This window comes from Tupaia chinensis, unplaced genomic scaffold, assembly GCF_000334495.1.
Source record: "Tupaia chinensis unplaced genomic scaffold, TupChi_1.0 Scaffold000279_1, whole genome shotgun sequence".
NCBI lineage: Eukaryota > Metazoa > Chordata > Mammalia > Scandentia > Tupaiidae > Tupaia > Tupaia belangeri.
Window position 1 is genome coordinate 624,944 of NW_006159762.1, and position 10,138 is coordinate 635,081.

At 41.9% G+C, this 10,138-nt stretch overlaps 1 protein-coding gene across 5 annotated transcripts in view; it reads right to left on the reverse strand.

Annotated features, from left to right (window-relative positions):
* Positions 1 to 6,218: 6,218 nt before the first annotated feature.
* Positions 6,219 to 10,138, reverse strand: part of ZNF789 (zinc finger protein 789) — a 31,998-nt gene continuing 28,078 nt past the window's right edge. For 4 of the 5 annotated variants that reach the window (XM_027772507.1, XM_014588462.2, XM_014588461.2 and 1 more), the window contains 2 exons: positions 9,201 to 9,314; positions 6,219 to 7,828 (listed from right to left, as the gene is read on the reverse strand). In XM_027772507.1, the coding sequence (XP_027628308.1) occupies positions 6,816 to 7,828; positions 9,201 to 9,314 (1,127 nt within the window). In that variant the 3' untranslated portion in view covers positions 6,219 to 6,815. The remainder of the gene's footprint in view (positions 7,829 to 9,200; positions 9,315 to 10,138) is intronic. The other variant, XM_014588463.2, reaches the window with a different exon arrangement.

Sequence of the window (10,138 nt, forward strand, 5' to 3'; positions counted from 1 at the left end):
AAGAACCAAGCTGGGTCTATGAGGAACTGGACAGGAGATGGCCACATATTTATGCTGTACCAAGGTCATTATGGTCTTGCCACATCAAGCTGAAAATGGTCACCATTGACTAGACACTTGTGTTTATTGTGAAAAAAATGATACTTCACCTTGTCTCTAAGTTCTTCATTGGTAGGTTGGTTTAGTAATAAATATGTGAGACCTTTAAAAAAAAAGAAAAGAAAGAGCCTAAAGCTTTTTTTTTTTCCCCCCATATAGAGGCACATAGGGCTCCAGCAGGATTTCCTTGGGGTTATTCCAAAACAAAAGGACACGGACAACAGCTGCTTTAGATCTTGTTTTAACACCAATATCCACCAACACTATATAACTATCAGTTCATAAAATGTTCCCATATTCATTTATCTATTAGATTTCCAAGCAATGGGGTAAGTAGGAAGCTATGTCATCCCAATTAAGCAAGAAATTAAGACTCACTTTCGACACTTGAAGAGTTCAGGTGATACTGGGCTGGCCTGTGCAGCCACATCCCCAGTTTGAATCCTAGCCCCAGTGACTTGAAAAACATGCTAGGTATGGGTCCCTGCATGTCCAAAGTTCCAACAGGATGTAAAAATGGTGACCATGCCCTGTTGGGGGGTACTTTCCCCCTCTCCTTTATCTCTCTAGTGAGTACATGCACCCTCTAGGAAAAGAAAAAAGTCCTTGTCAGCAATATGAATTCTGCTAAAATTAAAGCAAGAACACACCAAATTTACAGTGAAGTTTGGGCTGAAGAATGGTGAAATCATTACCACCTTACAAAAACTTTATGAGGCTGTTGCCTGAAAGAAATCAGTTTTTTACAAATAAACAACATAGAAGGGACAAGATGGTATTGAAGATGACACCTGTAGTGGCATACCATATCAATTTACAAGGGAAAGAATCTTGTTCATGGCCTAATTGAAGAAAACCAATAATTCACAGCAGACACCTTAACAGATGCTTATACAATTGCCTTTTCTTTAATGCATGATTGGGTATATCTGTGTGAGAATGAGTGCATGAGAGAGAACTGAGCACCTCCAAAGGGTCTGGTGATGCCACAATCCCTTTCATCCAGTCCTCCAGCCTGTCAGACCCTGGGCACACGTGGGTGCCCAGCATGTTTCAGGCTGACCAGGCCATGGATTCAAACCACAGTTGCTCTGTAGGTTGTGGCTTTTAAAAGAGTACATTACCACCACACCATAGAGCTGACCCAGCTTCCTTTTCTGACTGAAGAACTACAGTGGGTCAAACCTCTACCTGAAGTGTTGCACCCAGATCAGTTGCAAACAAGAACAGAATTTACAGTGAAAATTTTAAACAAGTGGGATCAAAACACTGAAGCATTTATTCGTAGAAGTATAATAGATGATATAACATAGCTTTACCAGTACAGTTCTGAAGTCAAAGCACAATCAAAGCAATAGCTACCTAAAGATGGAAATGGTCTAGTCAAAGCAAAGAGGACCAGTTGAACAAAGGTCATTTCAACAGTTTTTTGGAATGCTAAAAGTCTTTTGTTTGTTGACCTTCTGGAGGGCCAAATAACCATCTCCTTATTAGGAGTATTTTTGTTCTTTTTCAGAGAGATTTTTGCTACAGGGCATGTGTGCTTGCTGGAGAGACAGAGACAGAAAGTGAGAAATCACCCCCCAGAGGAGATGCCCATGCCTCAATCCCTTCTCCTCCATTCTCCTCTTGGGATTTTGGGTACATCCACACATGTACCTAGCATGAGTTTTGAGCTACCGGGTCCGTGACTCGAACCATGGTCAACTATGTGTGAGTCCAGTGACATATACATTATGCCATTTGCTGGTCCCTTATGAGAGTTTAAGAAAGTGGAGGCTTTAGGAGAAAAATGCTCAGGAAAACTTCACCAGAGAGCCCATCTCCACAATACTCCAGCTTATTCTTTTCATCAAACTTTCTATCTTTTAAAAATCCCCACAGGATAGAGAAATGGAGGAGATTGCAGAGTGACCACCCACTATGAGGAGTGCTTTCTCACTTTATTTCTCCAATGAGCAAGATCCTGTGTGGTTCCCATTGGCTTTTCTTTCTTTTTAGTTTGCTGTAGGGTGTATGCACCCCAAGGAAGGTGTGGGGAGGAGAGAAAGCACCCCCCAGGCAAGATCACACCACATTCTTTTCTCTTCCATTCTTCTGTTGGGATTTTGGGCACACATGCATGTGCACCCAGTGTGTTTTCTTTCCTTTCTCTCTGTCACACTTTTTTTTGTGGGGGGGGCAGGAATTATTAATTTAGGGACCAGCAGATGGTATAATGGTTACATTGCTGGATTCTCATGTAGTCAACTGCAGTTTGAGTCCTGGACCTGGTTACTTGAAACTTATGCCAGATGTGTGTGCATGTGTGCCCAGGATCCCAAGAGAAGGAATTTGCCTCTGCCTATCTGGTGAACACACATGCCCTATAACAAAAACTGTGAGCCTGTAGTTGGCTTAATGGCTGTCACTGGACTCCCATGGAGTTGATCGCAGTTCAAGTCCCAGACTCAGTGGCTTAAACTCACAGGCGCGTGTACATGTGTGCCCAAGATACCTAGAGAATGGAGAAGGGACTGCAGCGTGGCCATCCCCCCCCGGGGGGGGGGCGCGTTGATTTCTTGCTGTCTGGCTCTTGTCTTTCTGGCAAGTGCATGCGCCCTATAGCAAAAACCTCTCCCCCCAAAATAAATAAATAAATAACATGAATAGCCAATAAGGATGTTTAAAAAAGAGAAAAAATTAAAAAAAAAAAAAACGAGAGAGAACTAATTTAAAATGGTGAGGACTTGGGGAGTGATTAGGGTACAACCTCTTTGACTCCTGGGATTTTTTTTTTAGGAATTATTTAATTTTATCAATTACTATTATTTTCAATTTGTTGCAGGGCACATACGGTCACCGGAGAGACAGAGAGGGAGAATGAGAAAGCAAGGAACCAGATCTGGGACTTGAACCTATTGCCCATGTAGGAGTTTAGCACCCTTATGACCACACCTTGTTTATTTTTATTTTACTTTGTTTTCTCCCCATAGGGCACATGCATTCACCAGAGAGACAGAGAAGAAAGTGAGAAATCACTACACAGATGGACTGACCACTCAGCAAACCCCTCTCCATTCTCTCAGGAATTGGGGCATGCACGCACCTGCACATAGCATGTTTTCCAAGCCACAGGGCCAGGACTCAAATCATGGAGTTGATCATATGGAATCCAATTCCCCAACTACCATACCACCTCCTAACCCAAACTCCTGATAGTTTTGTTTTTGTTTTCTGAATTATTTGGGGGGCTAGCAGGTGGCATGGTTAAGGGTGCTGGGTTCCCACGTTGCTGACCACAGTTTGAGTGCTAGACCTGGCAGCTTGCTTTCTCACTTTCTCACTCTGTCCTTCTCTAGTCAAATTAAAATAAAGTAAAATAATTTTTTTAAGAATTACTTTTTTTAAATTAAATTTTTTTAAAGAAGAATTATTTTTATTTAACTTTATTTATTTATTTTAAATTTGACCAGAGAGGAACAGAGAGAGTAAGAGAGAAAGTGAGAAAGCAAGCTGCCAGGTCCAGGACCCAAACCAGTCAGCCATGTCCAGCGCCCTTAACAACCACATCACCTGTTGGCCCCAATAAAATAACTCTTAAAAAAATAATTATTGGGAACCAGCAGTTAGCATAATGGCTATGTGGCTGGGCTCCCACGTAGTTGGCCACGGTTCGTGTCCCGAACCCAGTGGCTTAAAACTCACACCGGGTGCGTGTGTGGCGTGCCCAAGATCCCGAGAATGGAGGAGAAAGAATTGTGGCGTGACCATCGCTTTCTGTCTCTATGTCTCTGTCTGTCTGGCAAGCACACGCGCCCTAAAGCGAAAAACCTCTCAAAAAAAAAAAATTATTCATGGGACCGGCAGATGGTGTACTGGTTACATCACTGGACTCCTGGCTGACCACAGTTGGAATCCCCTACCTGGCAAATTGAAACACATGCCAGTTGTGTGTGTGTGTGTGTGTGTGTATGTGTGTGTGTGTGTGTGTGTGTGCCCCAAATCCCAAGAGGATAGTGGAAGAAAAGGGACTGCGGAATGCGGCAAGGCCATCCCTCCACAGGGGATGATTTCTCCCTTTCTGTCTCTGGAGAGCACAAGTGCCCTATAGCAAAAATCTCTCTTAAAATTTTTTTTTATTTGGGGCCAGCAAGTGGCATGGTGGTGAAGGTGCCGGGCTTCCACATGGAGTCTCTCTTTGGTGAGTGCATTTCCCTGTATCAAATTTTAAAAATTAATAATAAATCACACACACAATTGAGCAGACTAGAATAGCAGCCATCTGCAAACTAGGAAAAAAGCCCTCACCAGAAACTAGCTAGGACCTTTTGATCTTGGGACCTCTTGTCTCCAGAAGTGTGAGAAATTAAGTTTCTGTTTAAGCTACCAAATGTATAGTATTTTGTTGTGGCAGCCAGAGCTATATAATACAACACACATTTTCTTTGCTATGTAGCATACAATTGTTAAACTACATTTAATAAAATGTTGCCACAGGGTATGTCAGAAAAAGGGAGCAATAGCGTCCCTGATGGGGCATGGTCACACTGCAGTCCTTTTTACATTTTTGCATCTTGTTGGGATTTGGAACATGTATGTACACACATATAGCCAGGATGTTTCTTAAGTCATTGCATCCAAGACTCAAACCACATGGGATCCTGCTGCCTGAATTACAGGACATGGGCTGGCCTAAAATAAACCACAATTTTATTTTTTCCATTAAGATTTATTTATTTAATTTTATTTGTTATTATCTTTTAGTTTAACCAGAGGGAGACAGAGAAAGTGAGAAAAGCTGCCAGTTCCAAGACTCAAACCATGATTAGCCATGTGGGAGTCCTGCATCTTAACCACCACAGGGGTATGATTAATAGTTTTATTTATAGGGGCCAGTGGGTAGCATGGTGGCCAAGGGTGCTGGACTCCCACATGGCTGACCATGGTTCAGATTTCAGACCTTCTTGCTCTCTCACTGTCCCTCTCTGGTCAAATTAAAATAAATAAATAAAGTTAAATTTAAAAATAGTATTGCTATATATATTCTATGACATATTTTAGAACATACATGTGCATTTCTTTTGTGTCTATTCCCAGGACTAGATTGCTGGGTTATAGGGTAGGCATGTTCACCTTTAGTAAATATTGGCAAGTCATTTGACAAAGTATTAGGTTGTCAGGAAATTCACGACACGTTTTTCTATGTGTCATGACTTTCCTGATGACCCAATAGTTTTTATAATTTGCTTCCACCAGCAATGTGCTTCAGTTCCATGATAAGACCAAAACTTAACCAGCTTTTTAAATTGTAGCCATTCTGGTAAGTGTATAGTGGGATCACATTATGTGTGTTTTTTTAAAGAGTTAATTTGTCAGAGCCAGCAGGTGGTGTGGTGGTTAAGGTGCTGGAATTCCCACGTGGCCGACTATGGTTCGAGTCCCAGACCTGGAGATTTGCTTTCTCTCTTTTTTCTGGCAGAACTTATGTGAAAATAAATAAATAAATACATCCTTAAAAAATTAATTTGTCATTATCATTACTTTTTTTTTTTTTTGGAGAGGTTTTTGCTACAGGACGTGTGCGCTCTCCAGGAAAACAGAGAGAGACAGAGACAGAAAGTGAAAAATCACCCCCCAGGGGGGATGGCCATGCCACAATCCCTTCTCCTCCTTTCTCCTCTTGGGATCTTGGGCACGCACGCACACACGCCTGGTGTGTGTTTAAGCCACCGGGTCCGGGACGTGAACCGCGGTCGACTACATGGGAATCCAGTGACATAGCCATTACACTAACTGCTGGTCCCTCATTGTCATTACTTTTTAATTTCCTACAGAGCACATTTGGTTCCCTTCACCATTATGCTACCAGGCTATTCTAGATCTTTTTTTTTGGGGGGGGGGGAGAGGTTTTTGCTATAGGGTGTGTGCGCTCACCAGAAAGACAGACAGACAGACAGACAGAAACAGAAAACTAGAAACCATCCCCCAGGGGCATGGCCATGTCACAATCCCTTCTCCTCCATTCTCCTCTTGGGATCTTGGGCATGCACACACACATGCCTGGCATGAGTTTAAGCCACCGGATCTGGGACTCGAAACACAGTTGACTATGTGGGAGTCCAGTGACATACCCATTATGCCAACTGCTGGTCCCTCCAGATCATTTCTCTATATAACCCAGGAAAGGTTTTGTTAAAATGTTCCTGACTCATCACATGGTCCACAGCCTTGAGGACCATAGGGAAAAGCTATGCCTCCCTCCTGCTTTAAACTGAAGAAAATGAGGATACTGGGTGGGTTCAAGAAGGACACAATAGTCTATTACATTTTCTATAATCCTTGACTGCAGCAGGAAGGTTCGCTACAAATAAATGGCCTGCACAGAAAAACCACACCAGTTCCATTTATTACTCTCCATGAAAAATATCAAGGTTATACCCTTAAGAGCAGATGGTTAAGTTCTGGTCTTTATGTGTTTTTCTATTAGGCACATATGCTCACCAGCGAGAGAAAGTGAGAAAGTACTTCCCAGGGAGGATGACCATGCCGCAGTCTTTTCTACATTCTCCTTGGGATTTTGGAGACATATGCATATGCTCTAGGCAAGTTTTTCAAGACAATGTGTGCAAGACTTAAACCATGCAGTCAGTCATGTGAGATCCAGCTGCCTTAACCATCATACCAACTGGTTGTCCCAAATTCTGGTCTTTAAATGGTAGCTGTTCCAATTAATATCATGCAGATATCTGTCCTTTGTGAGTACCTCGATGTTTAATAAAGCTTGTGTGCCAAATGAAGGTTTTCCCACATGTGTCACATCTATAGGGTCTTTTTCCAGTGTGAATGACCTGATGTCGATAAAGATTTCTCTTAAAACTGAATGTTTTCCCACATTCTCTACATTCAAAGAATTCATCCTCAGTATGGGTTCTTTGATGCTGAATAAGATCTACATTGCGTCCAAAGGCCTGTCCACATTCACTACATTTATGGATGTTCTGTTTACTGTGAATTTGTTGATGGCATATAAGGGTTGAGTATCGACCAAAGGCTTTCCCACATTCAGTGCATTTATGGGGCTTTTCTCCACTATGGATTACTTGATGCCGAATAAGGGTTGAATTCTGCCGGAATGATTTTTCACATTCAGTACACTTATAGGGTTTTTCTTTGGTATGAATCCTCTTATGTTCAATGAGGTAGGAGAGCTGACGGAAACACTTTCCACAGTCATGACACATATATGGCCTTTTTTGTATGTGGAACTGTTTATGAACATTGAGAACTGACCGCTGCTTGAAGGCTTGCCCACATACATTACACTCAAAGGGATTTTCTAAAAAGTGAATTCTCTGATGTTGATCAAAACATGCTTTACGCCTAAACACTTTGGCGCATTCACTGCATTCATAAGATTTTGCTCTTCTAAGACTTTGTTCTTGCCTCAAAAGTAATGATCTTTGATTGGAGGATTTCTCATCCTCACTGAACTTGCCTTGTTTCTTCCTAGTTTGATTATTCTGATCTTGAATAAAGTTAAGATTTGGAAGGAGGCCCTTATCGTAGTCAACACCAGTAGTAGGGAATGCCAACCTCCAACTGTCCACAAATTCATTACATTTATGTAACTTCTCTGAAAGTTTCTTGGCTGTTTCTTGCATTACCATTGATATCTTATATGACTCTAAATCTTCAGAAATTTTCTGCTTTGGAGTTAGTATTTTCATCTTGGATCTAGTTTCAAAACCTAGTCAAATAACAAGAAAATTAATATAAATGATTTATCCAGTGCAGAAGAAAAAAAAAAAAAGAAAAGAAGCCTGCTTTCTGGAATGTAAGGCAATCAAATGAAGCTAAGCAGTGCTCAGTTGTTCACATCATCATACTCAAGAGGCCAACATTCTGCATGTCACAGGACTCTGCCTTCACAGCAGAAAGACCTCGTGACTCTAACAACTCACTAAAAAACGCACAAGAATGTGTGCCAGAGAAGGTGAAAATAGAAAAAATCCATCACCATTGTTGGAAAAGCAACTTTACTCCAGATACTCTAGTCAGCAGTGTCATATAAATGCAGGAGAGGAAGCATTATACTTTCTGGATATGCACATTATAATCATGCTGGGTAAAACAACTCCGTAAAAATGGAAAACATATAGTATAGAACCAAAAAGGAACCTGAGAGAAGTCAGAACAAAAGCAACTGACTAGAGCGATGGTTCTTAAGCAGGGATGATTTTGCCTCTAGGGGATAGCTGACTATGTCTGGTGCCATTTTTGGTTGTCAACTGAGGGGGTACTACTGGCATCTAGTGCATGGAAGACAGGGACCCTGTAAACCTCCTGCAGTGCACAGGACAGCTCCTGCCACAAAGAACTAACCAGCCACAAATGTCAACAGTGCCATGGGATGTGAACAGGCATAGAAGCAGCAGTTAGGACATAGTAAACAACAAGAGTATATATATCAAATATGGGGCTGGCCTACAGAGTGGTGGTTAAAGGAGCCAGATCCCATGGTTCAAATCCAGGTCTTGGTGTATGAAAAACATGGCAGGCTCACGTGCATACATGCTCCACATCCTGACAGGATGGAGAAGGGATTATGGTATGACCCTGCCCCAGTGGTGGATGCTTTCTCCCTCCTGTTTCTGTCTCTCTGGCAAGCATATGTGCCCTCTGGCAATTAAAACAAAATTAATACTGAGGGAATATGAGATACAAAACAAAAGCAAGGGAACAAGATAGTATAGAGAAAGGCTAAGTAGTGAGGGTAGAATAAGGATTATCTAGGGTGGTATGATAGCTGTCCATAGAAACAGCAGACTAGTTACTCCAAGGAGTACTTTATATTGCAGCAGAAACAGAATGAGTTTTGGAAACCTGAAATAAAATCCCAACCCTCAATCTAACTGTGTGAGAAATATCTTAGTCTTTTAGTTTCTTCATCTGGAGAGTGGGGATGACGTTCACCCTACTTCTTCACAGGGCAAGAGGGATGAAGCGAGATGATACATGTTGAACACCTGGCTCAGGGTCTGACACTGTGATGGGGCTTCATTAACATGACGTCCCTTTCTCTTCATGATTCTACTTGCCTGGGTTTCTTCCTCACCCACCTGGGCAAACATTATGGGTAGCCTTCCTATTTTCAGCTCTTGGTAGATCCATGATCCATGGCTCATCCCAGTTCTCCAGCTGACAGATCACCTCAGGTTTAGGAAACTGAAATCCTACTCATGGGAAAGTAAATGGGATGTGGCCATTAGTGACTTACAGAGAGATGTCCCAGGGTTCAGTCTAACCCATATGGGTCTACAGGGAGATAAGGGGAGATAAGGACAACAAGCAAAGGTCTAGGGAGAACAGAAACTGGCACACCTTTTGTAAAAACTTGGCAATATTTATTAAAAGCCTGAACAACATTCATACCCTTGGATATGGTCATGTAACACTTAGAAATACAGCCCAAGGGAAAATTAGTACAAACATGACTATACCAGAGACATTCAGCACAGTGCTACAACAGTGTAGAACTGAAAATAAACAGAATGGCAATAGGGAGTGATTAAACAAAGTGTAACACATTAATACAAGAAGGTATAAGTATTAGGCTGATATTAAAAACCCACATGTCCAAATATTTATTAAAATAGGATGGGGGACCAGCAGGTGGCATGGTAGTTAAGGCACTGGACACTCCTACATAACCAACCACAGTTCAACTCCTGGACCTGGAGGCTTGCTTTCTCACTTTCTCTCTCTTTCTCTTTCTGGTCAAATTAAAACAAATGTATGAAGAAATAAAGTTAAATAAATAATAATATATATATGTATATATATATTTTTTTTTCTGGAGAGGTTTCTGCTATAGGGTACATGCGCCCACCAGAAAGACAGAGACAGAGATAGAAAGTGAGAAATCACTCCCCAAGGGGGATGGCCACACTGCAACCCCTTCTCCTCCATTCTCCTCTCGAGATCTTTAGCACGCATGCACAAATGCCTGGCGTGAGTTTAAGCCACTGGGTCCAGGACTCAAACCACAGTCGACTAC